The sequence below is a fragment of the Chionomys nivalis genome, chromosome 7 (assembly GCF_950005125.1).
Source record: "Chionomys nivalis chromosome 7, mChiNiv1.1, whole genome shotgun sequence".
Lineage (NCBI taxonomy): Eukaryota > Metazoa > Chordata > Mammalia > Rodentia > Cricetidae > Chionomys > Chionomys nivalis.
The window spans coordinates 32,940,950-32,958,797 of NC_080092.1; the positions used below are offsets into that span (position 1 = coordinate 32,940,950).

Sequence of the window (17,848 nt, forward strand, 5' to 3'; positions counted from 1 at the left end):
CCCAGGAAGAGATGTCCCAGTTTCATAGCTTGTCAGATCTCCTTGCAGGAGAGACTGGATCCCAACGACCAGAACCACTTAACTGTGCGTCTCTCTCTTTTTAAACCCAAATCTCTGAAGATCAATTTGAGCGGAGGTGGGGGGGCACCTCTTCTCCTCTTCTTGGTGTGGCCAGACACGTTATGTAAATCTCTTTTCTCCGAATTTTACCATTAGCTGGCTTTCTAATTGGCACATTGAGGATGAGTGGTCAAGCTTATTGGTGTTGCCAGGATTCAGGCTTGAAGCCTGAAGCTCAGATAACCAATCTGGGTCAGACACAACCTAAAGACAATCTAGGAGAGAAACAGACCCAGGGAGCCAGAGAGGGAGAGAGGAAAGAGAGCCCTTCCTCCACTCGCAAGCTCTGGAGGGGATCTCTGCTCTCCCCCTCATCCCTCCCCAGAATCCTTAAATCCTCTAGGCTGAAGCCCTAGTTTTATAGCAGTTGGAGACCGGTCCTACTGGTCAGAGGTTGGCTCAGGTGAGTACCACTGGGGAGGGATCCTAGAGTGAGTTGGGGTGGGTCTAGAGGAAGAGGTGCCCTGAACTGTGGGGAGAGGGGACTGGACGGGCGCGGCCACGAAGACTGTCGGGGTCGGGGAGGCTTGGGTGACAATTTCAGGGAGGCTGACAACAGCCGAGTGGAGGCCTGGGAGAACCGGCGGAATTGCCTGAGCGCGAGTCACCGAGTCACCAACTTTTCCAGCCTCCCTGCGTCTGGCCAGATTCGGAGTCGGCCAGCGCTCGGGACGTCCTGGTATCTCCGGTTCCCGCATCCCGTGAGCAGATGGTGCGGCTCCGGGTGCTGCTGCTGTTGCTGGCCTGGTGGCTGTCGCAGGCGAGAGTAGCGCGCGGTGCGGGCTCAGTGCGCCTGGCGGGCGGCCTGACGCTGGGCGGTCTGTTCCCGGTGCACGCGCGGGGAGCTGCAGGGCGCGCGTGCGGGGCCCTAAAGAAGGAGCAGGGCGTGCACCGGCTGGAGGCGATGCTCTACGCGCTTGACCGCGTCAATGCCGACCCAGAACTGCTGCCCGGCGTGCGGCTGGGCGCGCGGTTGCTCGACACCTGCTCCCGGGACACCTACGCGCTGGAACAGGCTCTGAGCTTCGTGCAGGCGCTCATCCGAGGCCGCGGTGATGGCAACGAGGCCAGCGTGCTCTGCCCCGGGGGCGTCCCCCCGCTGCGCGCCGCACCCCCAGAGCGCGTGGTGGCCGTAGTGGGCGCCTCGGCTAGCTCCGTGTCCATCATGGTCGCCAACGTTCTGCGCCTGTTTGCGGTGAGAGACCGCGTCTGCCACCCGTGCTCCCTCCCAGGTGTCTGATGCCTTAATTTCCTTCTGGAAGAGTCTGTTTTGAGTGCTCCAGTTCATCCAGATTAAAAAGCTGCTGCCCACTGGGGCAGATCAACTTTCCCAGCTTGGCCTGCCGCCTGGCTGACCTAAGCTGGTACCTTTCAGTGAAAGGTGTTCCTTTTCCCATCAGTCTGTGGCCTTCTGGGCCCATATTTCTACATGGTATGGAGACCAGAATTCCAGGCCACAGTTTGCACCTGCCACACAGGAAGTGGTCACCTCCCTAACAAAGGGTCAGGATATGCTAATGTTGTTCTGCTCCTTCTTTGTAATTTGGAGGATGCCTGGGATAGAGATGCTAATTCAGGCCTCTATATGACAGAGCAGGAAGGTAGGGAGACGAGACAAAATGAGCATAGAAAGGTGTGGTCAAAGGTGTGGAGAGGCCAGAGACATTCGCCTGGTTACCTAGGAAACAGAATGCTGATGATTTTCCCCCTCAGTTTATGTTTGGTATATAAGGCTGTTTGGAGAATAAACGCAGAGGAATTTTCAGGATGTGAACTCAGGACTTCATGAGGGATCACTGAGAATCTCCCTCCCAATAAACACATGTGATTTGTCTCGATTATTCCCATGCCTCCCCTCTGGCCCTGGAGAAATAATTTAGGGTCCGGACTGGCAGGACACGACAGGCCTGAACCAGACTAAGGGCAGATTGGACCTCAGTCCCCAGTTGCCCTCTTTCTTGGGTTCTGCTGACACCCTGTAGAACCCTTCACGGTGCTCCCATCCCGGAGCTCTCCTGGATGATAAAGAAATTGAGATTTCATGGGAATTAGGTCCTTCTTCAAAAACCCTCGGAAGTTGCCCTGAGCTACACTAGTGGGTAGAGAATTCTGGGTAAAGCCACTGCTCTTTCCTTTTCCTTTTCCTTTTTTTAATCTTTGGATCATCATTTAAATTCCTTTCCAAAATGCCTGCCTTTTAACCTGTTCTGGTGCAGGGGGTTCTTAAAGACTATCTAAGCTTCCTTGCCTTGTTATATCGCTCATCTGCAAGATTCTGCATCTTCATCCCTGGGGGGCACTGTGTTCTTTGTAGGCTGAGGTGTAGGGATTAGGGGCAGGGAGGGGGGCTCTGGCATTAGAGTTTGGGGGGTTTTCTACAGCAGTCATCCTGGGGATCGTGGTGGGGTTTACTGCACTGAAGAGGGCATCAGTTCTGCTGCAACCAGTAGGCCTTTCTTTGTTCTCTTTCCTCTGGTTTTTATTTTCTTGTTTATCTTCTGTCTCCCTGACACTCTCCAGCTAAGCCTCGCCCCTCCTTCTCTTCCTCCCACCCCCCTTCTTTGCTTCTCTTTTTCCCACTCACCTTTCCTGCACTGCACCCCACTCTCCTTCAAAGGGCCCTAGAGCAGCCCCAGCCCCTCCTTCCGGGACTCCCTGCCAGACCTTGTGCCGATCGCTGGTCTCTCTTTATCTCATTTGGGGTCACATCTGCTTTCCCCCCAAGCTTTAAGCCTCCTTTCCCTGTCTTCTCAGTTCTGTGCTCCATCCTTTTCCAGCCCAGCTCCCACTTTCCTGAAACACGGTTCAGTCCATAATCCCTACTAATCTCTCTGATGGTCATAGATGAAACCTAGTTTCCCACGAGCCTTTCCCCTAGACTGTCCAGTCTGGCACTACCCTCCTCTCCAGCTCTGCTTTGCTCTGATCCTAGCAGGGGGCTGCTACTGAAAAAGACTGCCTCACACTCTGGGAAATAGGGTCAACAGAACACCCTTTCCCCCAGGGCACCCTTTCCCTAAGCTCCAGTGTCCCTGTTTGGCTGATAGCCTGTGCAACTGTCACTGGGGACACTGCTCTAAGCCCTTCCAACCTTCCAGTCATCACATCCATTCGTAGACATTCCACTCGTCCCATACTTCTAGCCTATATGTGTGGCCGCTCCAGCTGGCCTCATCTGAGACTCAGGTTCCTACCGTCTCCCAGAGCTATTCCCAACTTGTCTATGGCCCATGTCCTGAGTCCCCATTGCCACGCTGATCTACGGAGCCTCCATCCACAGCCCAGTTGTCTGTCCTTCCTGCTTCAGATACCCCAGATCAGCTATGCCTCCACAGCCCCAGAGCTCAGTGACTCCACACGCTATGACTTCTTCTCCCGAGTGGTGCCCCCTGACTCCTACCAGGCTCAGGCCATGGTGGACATTGTGCGGGCGCTGGGATGGAACTACGTGTCTACACTGGCCTCTGAAGGCAATTATGGCGAGAGTGGCGTTGAGGCCTTTGTGCAGATTTCCCGAGAGGCCGGTGAGTTGGGAGTTGGGATGGGGGTCCCAGGGAACAGTCAGCTAAGGAAGGGGAGAACCAGAAACCACTGGAAGGGACACAGACTGGGGTGGGGTGGCGGCGGGATAGTCCCATGGCAGCCCAGAATGGTGCTCCAGGCAGGTGAAGCCCCTGTAAGGCTGCGGTTCTAAACCTTTCTAATGCTGTGAACCTTTAATATAGTTCCTCATGTTACGGTGACCCCAACTATAAAATTATTGTCGTTTCTACTTCAAAACTGTAATTTTGCTATCAAGAATTATAATGTAAATATCTGTGTTTTCTGATGGCCTTAGGTGACCCCTGCGAAAGGGCTGTTAAACCCCTCCGGAGGGTTCCTGACCCACAGGTTGAGAACCACAGCTTTAAGGGATTTAGGTCATGCTTACAGTCTGCCAGGTAGGGTCCAGGTCCAGGCAAGCTCTCCAGTGTCCAGACTCCTCAGTTAAACCCTACACAGTCACAGAAATGGCAGCCAGGTGGGTATGTGCAAGGGTAGTGGAGACAAGAGTTGACTTTGACATTCTGACATCCAGGAGGTGTCTGCATTGCACAATCAATAAAGATTCCCAGGGAGCCAAAGCCGGGAGAATTCCACAAAGTGATCCGGAGACTCATGGAAACACCCAACGCTCGGGGCATCATCATTTTTGCCAACGAGGATGACATCAGGTGGGACTGGTGGCACACTCAGTCACCATGCTCTCTTGAGGCTCTTTTTGTGAGACCTTATCCTTCCGCACTCCCAGCCATAAGCAGCTCCCCTCCTTTCCCCAAGCGTTTCCTGTTGCCATCTTGTGTTCAGGGTATGAGTCCAGCCTGACTGGCTGGAGATGTCACAGGCCTAGCCTGGGAAACACAGGAAAACATGGCTATTTCTATCGTTCACTGTGGGAGAGGGAATTGGTGGGCAGACCCAAGAGCAGGAAATGTACCACGAGGGTACACTCCAAGTAAACCCTGACACATTGTCCAAAGCCAGCTAAGGTGCTTTCCCAGGCCAGAAAGTTGGGCTTGACACTGGTAGAGGCATTTGTGGGTGAAATGGCTGCTCAGTTTCCCCAAATGAGCTCTTTGCATCAATCCATTGTTCTTTACTCTAACAAAATCTCCAAGTCTGGGTGATTTATTAGAGAAAGACATGTTTTCAACAGACAGTTTTGGAGGTAGCATGAAACCAGCTCCCCTGAGGGTCCAGTTTGCCTTGCATTTTGACAAATGTTAAGACAGAATGTCAGAAGGAAGAGGGGCTGGGCTCTGTCTTTTATAACTACTCACTTTCACAGAACTATCCCAGCCCTCCAGAGGACATGACCAATGTCCTTGGGGATGCAATAGCCTTGCACTAGGCCCCACCTCTTATTTATTTATTTATTTATTTACTTACTTACTTACTTACTTTTTTATTTATTTGAGATAGCGCCTCACTATGTATCCCTGAACTTGCTATGTAGACCAAGCTGGCCTCCCAAGTGCTGAGATTCAGGACATTCAGTGTCAGGGTTGGTTTATAGGCCCCACTTCTTAAAGGTTACATCACCTCCCAGTATTTACACTGAGGTCCAAGCTTCCACCAGCTAGAAACACTCAAACCAAAGCCAAACCACAGCATCATCTGAGGACTAGTACAGAGTAGGTTAGAGTGGAGAGAAGGCCAGGCAGATGGCTCAGCCAGCCAAGTGCCTGCTGCACAAGCCCAGAGACCCGTGATCAATCCCCAGGGGCTCTCTGTTTGTAATTCCAGGCTGGGGAGGCAGAGGCAGGAGGATCCCTGGGGCTCCTTGGCTAGTCAGCCTACCCATATCAGCAAGCTCAAGGCCACTAAAGATATCTTGTCTCAAATAAATGAATAGATAGATAAATAAGGTCTAGGGAACCTGAAAAATGACACTAAAGTTAACCTCTGGCCACCACACACATGTACACGTGTACACACAATACAATCTGACACACATACACACACGCACTCACACACACTCTCACACACTCACATGAACATGCACTCACACACGTGCGCACACACCCACCCATACATGCACTCACACTCATACATGCACACACATACTCACATGCACATGCATACACACACATTGGGCAGAGCCCTGATAAACAGGAATGTGATGATCGATGTGGAGTAGGATGGAGGAATACAGGATGGGAGGTGGCCAAGAGCAAATTGGAGAAAGTTCCTGGGTTGTGACCTTACTTCTAGCTCTGCTCTTACTAGGAGGGTCTTGGAGGCCACACGCCAGGCCAACCTGACTGGTCACTTCCTTTGGGTTGGCTCAGACAGCTGGGGATCCAAGATCTCCCCCATCTTGAACCTAGAGGAGGTGGCTGTGGGGGCCATCACCATCTTACCCAAAAGGGCTTCCATCGATGGTAAGTCTCCCACCCCACTCATCCTCCCAAATGTTTCCTCTTTGGGATGCTCATTTCAGAAGAGGAACCACTCTCTTCTCGGAGTCCCAGATGCTGTGACTCAGAGTCTATGGTTATATCCCAGCAAGCAGTGCTTGAATGTGGCCTATGAGGTGGGGCAAGAACCCCTAGTGTTCTGCTGTTGCTTTAAAACACCATGCATATAGTTTGGGTCTTACCAAAGGTAATTTAAATGAGAATGTTGGAGAGAGAGAAACCAAGGATGTGGAATATACTATCCCGCTGATCAAAGTGATGAGGCCAGGTCTAGTTTGTCTGCCCATCAGCTCCCTTTCCATCTGTGAGGTTCACTTTATGAGATGTTTGTCTGTATCTCTGAACCCGGAACCAAAAATACAGCGTTGATGACCTGCTTCGGGAACCCAGAAGAGGAGGAGTGCCGTCTCCTACAGGCTTCCAGCTTTAGTGGGGTGTTCACCTTCGCACCCTTTCCTTTAGCTAGAATGCTAAATAAATGCCAAGTGGAAAAAACTGGACTGAGCAGAGTGTTAGCAATCAAGGCATTTTATCAGAAGAGGTCTGGAAGTGGGGGAGGGTATCAGGTGTGGAACAGCGAGTCCATGGTGTTCTCTTAGGATTTGACCAATACTTCATGACGCGTTCCCTGGAGAACAACCGGAGAAACATCTGGTTTGCCGAGTTCTGGGAAGAGAATTTTAACTGCAAACTAACCAGCTCAGGGGGTCAGTCAGACGATTCCACCCGAAAATGCACAGGTGAGCACTACCCGGGATGGTGAGGATGACGGGGAGAGGATGGGGAGTTCAGGTTTGGTGTCTAGGGGCCAGGCACACTTCCTTTGGGCTTCCTAGGACAGGTGAGGAACGCATCGGCCAAGACTCCACCTATGAGCAGGAGGGGAAGGTGCAGTTTGTGATAGATGCTGTGTACGCCATTGCCCACGCACTCCACAGCATGCACCAAGCACTCTGCCCAGGCCACACAGGTCTGTGCCCAGCCATGGAGCCTACGGATGGCCGTACACTGCTGAACTACATTAGAGCAGTCCGCTTCAATGGTGAGTGGGTGCCTGGCCCCACAGGGTGGGGAAGTCAGCTTCCATGGGTTGATCTGCAGCAACCGGGACAATTCAGAGTGGAAAAAGAGGCAGGATGGAAGAGAAGACATTAGGACTGATTCCTGGGGAGTTGATGCAAGTGTAGGCCTCTGCTTTTTAACCCTCTGGGGGCTTCATCTTCAGAGCCAATTGGTAAAATTCAATGTTGGGGAATTGCTGCTTGACCCATCTACCAAGCCCAACAAGTCACATAGCACTCCCTGTCCACTGCACACTGCTTAGAAGACCCAGGCTCTGTGGTGAGCCTGGGGTCCAGTACAGACCCCAGCAAGTTCCCTGTTGTGGATGCATAGCCTACTCTGAGTCACAGGCTTCCAAATGTTGTCCCAGTCAGGCTCTGAGCTCCTGCGACAAAAGGCATGGGTCTGACATATCCCTGCACCATCAGAACCTGCGTAAAGTCCAGGCTCTGGGAATGTATCTAAACAGACCCAAAGGAGTCCCCATGCGCATGGGGCTTGCAGGAATTGTGTTATATTCAACTACTATCCTGTATAAAATTGTACACTCTCCACCAGATATGTGGGAGGCCTGCAGTTTAGGTTTGGCGAGAGTTGCATATATGTGTGTATACACTTGGGTGCTTGTCTGTGGAGGAACATCAGGTGTCCTGCTCTAGCTCTTCCCTACCTTACTCCTTTGAGCTAGGCTGGGGGCTAGCAAGAGCCAACAATCCTCCTGCCTCTGCCCCGAGCACTGGGAGTGGGTGCCAAGATCTGAACTCAAGTTCTCATGCGTGAGCAGCAGGGCTCTTACCCACTGAGCCATTTCCAGCTCTGAGAGGTATGTTTTGTCCCATGTCCTCCTCGTGGCTGGGAGGCAGCATCGCCTTGTCTGAAGCTACATCACTGCTAATGAGTGATGCTGAGCATCCTGCCAGGAGCCTGTCAAGCTCTTCCTGTATCCTGGCTGTTCCTTGAGGCTTTCCAAAAGATGGCTTTGAGGCTGGTAAAGCAACTGGAGACAACTGGCCTCTCCCTGCAGGCAGCGCAGGAACCCCAGTGATGTTCAATGAGAATGGAGATGCCCCCGGGCGCTATGACATCTTCCAGTACCAGGCAACCAATGGCAGTGCCAGCAGTGGCGGGTATCAGGCTGTGGGCCAATGGGCAGAGGCCCTTAGACTGGATGTAAGTGGCAGGGACTAATCTCTGGGTGGGGGTGAAGGGCTCTGACTCCTGGTGACAGAGGTCAGCAGCCTGTGTTCTCTCTGTCCCAGATGGAAGCCCTGCAGTGGTCAGGTGACCCCCATGAGATGCCTCCTTCTCAATGCAGCCTCCCCTGTGGGCCTGGTGAACGGAAAAAGATGGTGAAGGGTGTCCCTTGCTGCTGGCACTGTGAAGCCTGCGATGGGTACCGCTTCCAGCTGGATGAGTTCACATGTGAGGCCTGTCCAGGGGACATGAGGCCCACACCCAACCACACTGGCTGCCGCCCCACACCTGTGGTCCGCCTGACCTGGTCTTCTCCATGGGCTGTGCTGCCCCTTCTCCTGGCTGTACTGGGCATCATGGCCACCACCACCATCATTGTCACTTTCATGCGTCACAATGACACTCCCATAGTCCGCGCCTCCGGCCGCGAGCTTAGCTATGTGCTGCTCACTGGCATCTTCCTGATCTATGCCATCACTTTCCTTATGGTCGCTGAGCCTTGTGCGGCTGTCTGCGCTGCCCGAAGACTCCTGCTCGGCTTGGGCACTACCCTCAGCTACTCGGCCCTGCTCACCAAGACCAACCGCATCTACCGCATCTTTGAGCAAGGGAAACGTTCCGTCACGCCGCCACCCTTCATCAGCCCTACATCACAGCTGGTCATCACCTTCTGCCTCACCTCTCTGCAGGTGGGTCCCCAGATTTCTCAGTAACGTGGTGAGTGCATGAGGGATGCCTAAGTTCCTCCACCTTGGAACTCAGAGAATAAGAGACTAAGGGTACAATTCAATTGGTAGAGGGCTTTCTTAGCATGCACAAGTCCTGGGTTTGATTCCCCAGCACAGCATAAACTCAGCATGGTGACACACATCTGTCATCCTAGTACTCAGGAGGTAAAAGTGAGAGGATCAGAAGTTCAAAACCATTCTCATGTCCACAGCAATTTTCAGGCCAGGTGTGGCAGCACACATCTTTAACTATGTACTCAGGAGACAGAGCTCTCTGTGCTATATACATAGAGAGTTCTAGGTCAGCCTGGTCTACATTGTGAGACTCTTAAAAAAAAAAAAGCCTTCAAAGAAGTGGGCTTCATAGAGTCAACTTATTCCACTTGGGGCCCTGTGTTTAAAAATCAGAAGGACAGACCAAGTGTGGTGGTCCACACCCTTAATCCCTGCACTTGGAAGGCAGAAGCAGGAGGATTTCTGTGAGTTTGAGGCCAGCCCAGATGAGACAGTGAGACTCTGTCCAAGCAACCAGTAGAACACTGTACCCTGTTTTTCTTCAAAATTGAGCACAACTCACTTTTAAACAGCCATTTCCATTGCTAAATCTGTAGAGGAAATGGAGCATCCAACTGTTCAGCCATGTTGTTATCTGCTGAAGTTAAATGAGGTCTCCCACAGCTTGACTCACACATGAAAATAGGGCAAGAATGTGTCCCAGAGGCCACAGTTGCTGTAGAGTGCAGCATTCTTCTGTTGCTGTGAGAAACACGATGACTGAAAGTAACTTGGTGAGGAAAGAGGTTTTCCCATCTAATACTTCCAAGTCATAGTCCATCATTGAGCGAAGTCAAGGCAGGAACCACGGAGGAATACTCCTTACTGGTTGGCTCCTGGGCTCATGTTAAGCTACCTTTTTTATAGAGACCAAGCACACCTGCCTAGGGATGGTACCGCTCACAGTAAGCTAGCCCCTCCTACATCATTCAACAGTCAAGAAAACGTCCCCCACAGACATGCAGACAGGCCAGCCTGATGGAGGCAACTCTTCAGTTGAAGACCCCTTCCTCAGAGGGCATGGCACTGGATAGCTTGCTAGATTTCAACCCCACGTACCTTTCATCTGACACTCTTATATAGTGAACAACCTGAAGTGACTCATGGGTCACCCCCTTCAGGATCTCACTTTTTTTTTGGGGGGGGGGTTTCGAGACAGGGTTTCTCTGTGGTTTTGGAGCCTGTCCTGGAACTAGCTCTTGTAGACCAGGCTGGTCTCGAACTCACAGAGATCTGCCTGCCTCTGCCTCCCGAGTGCTGGGATTAAAGACGTGCGCCACCACCGCCCGGCTCAGGATCTCACTTTTATGCAGACATATTGGTGCTCATCCCTCAGTTTCCTTCGGGTCAGGATCTGTCTGTTGACAGTGGAAGCAGCTGAAACTCCACTTTCCCTGGTTAAGGCTCGGGCATTAGCCTCTGGCCTATGATGGGACCACGTTGTGCTTCGGTGCACATTCACCCACAAGCTCATGGCATTCTGTCCACAGTTCTCTCTTTGGAGAGGAAAGGACGGGGTCCCTGGAAACCAGCTTTGCCATGTTGCTCGTTGTGTGCAAGATGGTACCTTCACACCTACAGAGCAGCGTAGGTGTGAGGACAAACATCCCTTTGGGGACTGGTTCTCATTGGTGGCACTGGTTCCTCTGAGAAGGCATCATGTCCTCATGACAGATTTTTGTGGGTTTCTAGTCTGCATATGGAGATACTGAGGAGGAGGTTGGAGAGCGTTGAAGGTGCTCAGGGGTATGGCATGCGGTTAAAGCCCAGTGTGGGGTGGTCAGGTTGCTGCTTCCCCACTCCGCCCCGACGTGGTCCACACGTGCCTCGAGCACAACTGTCCTTTCCATACACACCATCTGGTAGGAACACACCCCTGGGCGATCCTTTTTCACGGTTAGTCTTTCAAGACGGAGCATCCAACTCAGTAGGCCATGGACATCATAAGAAATCTGACCTGCCAGAGACCCAGGTGAAGGGCTGCAATGGACTCCTCACTAGAAGACAGTATGTCCCTGACACTGTGTTGGTTCCCACAGGTAGTAGGAGTAATAGCATGGTTGGGGGCCCAACCTCCACACAGCGTGATTGACTATGAGGAGCAGAGGACGGTGGACCCGGAACAGGCCAGAGGTGTGCTCAAGTGTGACATGTCTGATCTGTCCCTCATTGGATGCCTGGGCTACAGTCTCCTGCTCATGGTCACGTGTACAGTGTATGCCATCAAGGCCCGAGGTGTGCCTGAGACCTTCAATGAAGCCAAACCCATCGGTTTTACCATGTACACCACCTGTATTATCTGGCTGGCTTTCGTTCCCATCTTCTTTGGCACTGCCCAGTCAGCTGAGAAGGTAACTGAGTCCCCCAGCAGGCTTTTCCTGCCCACCCTCCACCCCCTACTGAAGGGCTCTACTGTCCAGGAGCCGGACCACCCATCCTGATGCCTTATTAGAACGATTGTTGGTGGGATGCCCTCATCGTCTCTCTTATAGCCCTGAGCCTGTCCATTCATTCCTCTCTTCCTGCACTCCTGTCTATTCCCTCATTTCTATATTGAAAACATGTTCATTCATTTTCTCATTAATAAATTCTGCCTCTTTAGGAGCGGGAGCCTTCGCCCAAGTGCCACCCTCTTCTTTTTTTTTTTTTTTTTTTTGGAATTCGAAAATTTTTTTTTCTTGCGTATGCCTGCTTGTTTATATGTATAGCATATACATGCAGGCACCCTTGGAGGACAAAAAAGGATATAGAGTCCCCTAGAACTTGGGTTATGGGTTATGGGTGATTGTAGGCTGCCTAGTGTTGAACTGAACCCATGTAATCCACAAGAGCAGCATGTCTTCCTAAACCACTAAGCTATCTCTCAGTCCCTCTTCCTTTTTTAAAGGGAATTTTAAAATGTTTATTTTCTCTCTCTGTGTGTGTGTGCGTGTTGTATGAGCACATGCACATGTACCACAGTACAAATTGCGTAGATTGTAGGACAACTTTTCGAGAATCACTTCTCTTCTATCCAACTTGGATTTACAGGCTTGACGGACCCCAAATGCGTGTACCACTGAGCCACCTCTCAAGTCGACTCTCTCTTCCTTAATAGCCCACTCAGTCTGTGTCACTCCACCTGTCTTCCTGCCTACACCAGATCCACACTGTGCCTGACTTTCTCCTGCTAACCTCTCCATTGTTTCCGTTCCCGTTCACCTGACAGACTTCTGACAGACTCACCTCCAGTCTACAGGCGGTGGGATCGAGAGAGAAAACAGGGCTAAGCTCCGTCTTGTTCCCTCCTCCGTGCCTAGATCTATATCCAAACGACCACACTGACCGTGTCCCTGAGCCTGAGCGCGTCGGTGTCCCTTGGCATGCTCTACGTGCCCAAAACCTACGTCATCCTGCTCCATCCAGAGCAGAATGTGCAGAAGCGGAAGCGCAGCCTCAAGACGACGTCCACGATAGCGGCCCCGCCCAAGAGCGAGAACACAGAGGATGCCCAGTAGCAGGATGGAGTGTGGGTGCCACAGGTTGCTCCCTGCCCTTTCTTTGCTTCTCCTGGCTTCACAGTGGAAGCTGCAAAGGCTGGAAATGTGTGAAGACCACGCCCAGCACGGCTGGGAGTGCCTTCAGAAAGAGCTAGACCTTGAACCATGTTGGACTTCCGCTTTCCTGGGCATACCAACCTCATCCTTCGGTCTTTCTTACCCACAATACTCGCTTCCAGGTTTCTACCTTAGACAAAAACTAAACTAATGCCTTCTAGTCAGGCATTCAAAGACCATGGTGAAGCCAGGACTTGTCAGGTTGGGTTGAGATTTATCTTGATCCAACAGCATCACCTTGGGGCTGGCCAGGGTACAACAACCACAAAAGGAAACTTGGGGGTCTGCATTCATTTTCTTGACACAGATCAGAGCCTGTGAGAGTCCTGGGTGCCGGGGTGGGCCTACAGCATAGAGAGATCAGGGAAGGCTTCTGTGAGGTTGTTTTCTTTTCTCTCTTTCCACAGGGTCATCTACGAAATTTGACAGCGTTTCTTCGCTGTGTATGTTCCAGTAAATTGCTCCAACCTGAAGAAATGCTAACACGTTAGTGTGAGAGAATGAAGAACAGCTGGGCTTTGTTGGGTGGGGGTCCAGGAACAGTCTTGTTTCTGTGGTGAGGATTATTATGTTAGCCCTGGCTGTCCTGAAGCTCACTCTGTAGAACAGGCTGGCCTCGAACTCACAGAGGTCCATCTGCCTCCGTCTCCCAAGTATTGGGATCGAAAGTATGTGTAACCATGTCCGGCTTAATTAAATGATAAGGATGGCTGTAAAGGCTCTCCTGCATATGTTCTTGGATTGTGCCTCTGAGAGGTGGACGGAAGCATATGGAGGAAGCTGTTCAAACACCATGCATGGACTTTCATTTATTACTTATCTTTCTTTTACAGAGCTGGTGTTTAGTTAGGGAATTTTGTTCCCCGTTTTTAAAATGTGTTGAGTTAGCTGTTTTAACTCATTGTGAATTCTCCAGTATTTAAGGTATTTAAGTTTTGAAAGTGAGCTGCACTTCAATGCTCCAAGGTAGTGGGTTTTGACCTTGAGGTGCAATACTTTAGCTTTCCGAAGACACCAACAAGGCTTTTCTTTAGAATATTTCTGCTGTATAGATTCCCCTTCCTCACCTCATGTGTTCCCAGTTTTCCCACAATTCAAAGTGTGGTATTGCATTTCCTGCTGAACTCTGAGGCTCCTACCAAAGCTCCTGTCCTGTTTGAGTCCCTAGAGTGCAAAATGTGTCCTCCTGAGAGAGCCTTGTCCCTGTGAAATGTGTCCTCTTGAGAACACCTTGCCCATTTGACTGATCTCTTCTGGACTCAGCGAGCCACGGTCTGAATAAAGATTGTCCTGTACCGACTGATTTTTGTTTCTCTGTGGTGAGTTCTGACTTCTAGTTGAAAGCTTCTCCACCATTTTTTTCTTTTGACATTCATGTGGTTTCCCCCAGGCTTTGAGTTAGAATGAGTTCTAGTGTTTTCCACTGACTGCACTTCACGGGTTCCTCACCAGCTGAGGTTACTGACTAGAATCCTGGCCTCCCACCAGAGACCCCATTTCCGGTCCTTGCCCTCTGGTGGGAAGTCCTTAATACGCAATGAGTTCCACCTTCCTCCCAGGGCTCTCATGTGCATTTGGTCATTGGTTTTCTCCATCTCATGACTGACTTTGTGTAGAGTGGCAGAACTTGTCACATTTAATACAGCCATGAGGTTTCTGTCCTTTCTGAATCCTTCACTGTACCCAAGTCGTGACATAAACAAGAGGCTTCTCATCTGAAATTCCTCCCCTTGGTTCTTTCTTTCTTTCTTCTTTTTTGAGCTCACCGGGGGACTGGAAACTCCCCAAGAGTTTCCTTCATAGTTTTGAATGACCAGATATCAGGTCCATCAAACTGAACTCCCCAATAAAGTTTTGTGATTTTTTTTCTTCACATTTGTGAATCTTACAGGAGATTATGCAAGTATGTTTTTCCCCCACTGTGGAATAAAAGCTAGACTATATCTGAAGACTTTATCATATCCCCTGCCCTTGAGTTAATCCTCCTGCTATATCTTGTAGGGTCCAGCAGAAGTGGAGTTCTGGATCAGAGGCCTAGTCCAGCTTTATTATGATTAGTTTTTCCACCCAGCACGAGCTGCTCAAATCAGAGAAAGGTTGCCACTCGATCAGCTTCTTTCACTTGTTCATAACCTCTCTTCCCAGGGAACTGGCTGAGACTTGCACGTAAGAGATTTTTTATATTAATAATAGGCTTATACCTTCTCAACTGTGTGAAATTTTTGTCACACATATTCTGGTTTTGTCACATGTATGACAAGCTTGCTTCTTGGGAACTTACCCCAATAATCGATTACACACATTGCTTTTTCACTTTATTGAGTGAATCCTAGTTAACAAACACAACACTCCCCAGAAGTTTGACTTCAGTTTTCTGTTGCTTCTTTGGTTATCAGTTTGCAAAATTTCTTCTAAAATGTAATAAAATGTTCAGTCGTATATAAATTTCTTCCATCGTCTATTAGAATGAATGATCCTCAGAAACACCTATAACTGCTTGGCATGGTGGCACATGCTAGAGGCAGGTGAATCGGAGTTCAAAGTCAGCTTCAGCTACATAGTTGGTTCAAGGCCAACCTGGACTACACAAGACCCCTATTCCAAGAAACAAAGAAAATCAACAGCAAAAATTAAATACTCTTTATTACTCTGAATGCTTTTATTTCTAAATGTAAAAATTTTCCTAAATAGTTTTCATCTCTTGGGGCTTAGAGGTGGGGGCTGCTTTGAGTGTTAGATGGACAGAAATGAAATCCTGATTGTTTTCATTAGTACTTTCGCAATGAAGTAACTTCATCGGAGGATCCAACTCCCTCTCCTGGCTTCCACAGGTACCAGGCAAGTGCAAGATACACACATAAACATGCAAACAAAACACCCATACACATAAATGGCAAACAGAGAAAACATGAGATTAGGGCCATTCTACCACTTACTAGATGGGTGACCTTTGCCAAAATAACTCATTTCTCACAGTTAACAACACTGCAGTCTCTTGGGAGGCATCAGGTCCCCTGGAGCTGGAGTTACAGGCAGCTGTGAGCCATGGGAAACTGCTGCTGGGAACCTAACTCCAGCCCTCCGGAAGAGCAGCAAGTGCCTGCATCGTCTGAGCTAACCTCCAGCCACCAGAGGGCGTCTTGAAAGCAGTCAGTGGATACGGAAGGAGGTGACAGGTTGAGACATGCAACTTCAGGTTGCCAGGGCCAGGCAATCTTAGGTAAACAGGGGGAAGGGACCCAAGAATAAAATTGGGGAGTTGAGGAAGTCCTGACAAAAGAGATTTCCCTCCAAAGAGCAGGAAGCTTCAGTGGATGTTTGTGGGAGTCCACAGACACGAAGCAACTTTGGACGGAACAGCACTCAAGCCTCCCGTGAGCTCTATGACACTGCCACTTCTGATGTGTCTTCCCGCTGGAAAGCTCAGCAGGATGAAGGAAAACTCTGAAGGGGGGTGCCTCTTTAACTCACCATGGTCCAGATAGGAACTGAGGAGACTGACGTTGCAAGCAAATTCAGTATGTCCTCTGCCACAGGCAGACAGGCTACCGGGAGACAGTATCATGAGTGTTGGGAGTCCCCTCTGCACTGTGTGGAGCTCAGAGGGTGAATGGGATGTATGAAGAAAGCTGCAGAGGACGTGCCAGGGACAGCTTCAAACTGTAAACCTGAAAAGTCCCGAGCACTGGTCCTTCTGCCATGTTTAGGGTATGTAAGTGGCCAATCAGTAAGACTATGAGTCTAGAGACGCAAGAAATTGTTCTTCCTAGCAACTGCCTTGAAATCAACCTGACTAGCAGGGGGTGGGGGAAAAGTCTTTCTCAATAGCCTGATGTCTTATCTAAAACTAAGGAGATCAGAAGAGAGCACATGGGAGAAACTTTTTGAGACAGGGTCTCTCTCTATAGCCCTTAAACTCAGAGATCTGCCTGCCTCTACCTCCTGAGCACTGGGATTAAAGACCTGCACCAACACTCTTGGCTTGAGAACACAGTTATCTCAAGGTTCCTGAAAATGCACACTAGAGTTCAAAGGTGATGTTGGGGTATCCCATCAGCCATGTAGATAGTTCATGCTACTTCAGATTAGAAAAGAACGGAAGAGTGACCAGGCAATGGCTCTCCTAGTCAAGGCATGACGACACACAGCCAACCATCTGGTAGAACACCCAAAGTCACTGCCCAGTCAAGTACCACTACAAGACATTCAAGTTGGCCCAGGTATATTTATCAGGCTATTTACTGCCTTTTTGTTTTCCAGAAAGGGAGGAGTAAATGAGTATAATTTCACGAGCGACACCTGAGGAAAATGAGCTCAGAGAAAAGGAGACTGCAGTCACTCTCCTAGGCTGTCACTATGATAAAGGGGACAGTCACCCTGACACATGTGCAGTACTTGCCCATTTGGAGGTGGCAACTTTGTTATCAGCAAAAAGAAAGAACGGCAAAATGAGAAATGTGACTCTCAAGCGGGACACTTGGGAGCCTGAGGCAGGAGGATTGCCATAAATTTGAGGTCGCCTTGGACTTAGTGAGTTTTGGACAGGCCTGGCTTACAGAGACCTTTGTCTCAAAACAAACCAATACAAGACAAAAAGGAACTTGCAAACTCTCAGAGACTCATGGTAAAGGTGAGGGAGGGTTTGTGTGAGTCAGGACCCAGGTCATATGGAGTGGTGTAAGCAGGTATCACTACCAGGAAACACAGCTGCAGGTTGATACACAGTCTGCAGGTCCAGTCACGTGAGACTGCAGATGGCTGTGTGGGTACACACCCTTGTGAGTGCCACATAACCTCCTGAAATGCCCCTTTAGATGCACAATGGAGGACATGTGATTTCAGCCACTTAACATTAGAAGCCTGCCCACATTGCTGAAAACTGAACTTAGGTTTTGAGGTGCCCGAAGCTTCTAGGTCTATGTAACAACCTAGAGTCTGACACAATATAGAATTTCCTCTTTTTTAACTGAGGGCGGAGTTTAGGGAACAAGAGTACCCAGCTTCATAGATGACACTTCCACAAACCAGGAACCTGGAACTTCCCTCCTGGAATGAGTTTATTGGCTCCTCCCTCTTCACTGTGGAGTACACACCACCTTGTAGTGGTACAGATCCCTTGTTTGACCCGTCCCGC

At 50.1% G+C, this 17,848-nt stretch overlaps 1 protein-coding gene across 1 annotated transcript; it reads left to right on the plus strand.

Annotated features, from left to right (window-relative positions):
• Window positions 1-829: 829 nt before the first annotated feature.
• Window positions 830-12,615, plus strand: Grm6 (glutamate metabotropic receptor 6). Its single transcript, XM_057776944.1, has 10 exons — window positions 830-1,315; window positions 3,428-3,644; window positions 4,199-4,334; window positions 5,890-6,044; window positions 6,680-6,820; window positions 6,922-7,122; window positions 8,167-8,312; window positions 8,402-9,025; window positions 11,158-11,469; window positions 12,418-12,615. Exons 1-10 carry the CDS (start codon window positions 830-832, stop codon window positions 12,613-12,615), a joined length of 2,616 nt encoding a protein of 871 aa, XP_057632927.1.
• Window positions 12,616-17,848: the final 5,233 nt, after the last annotated feature.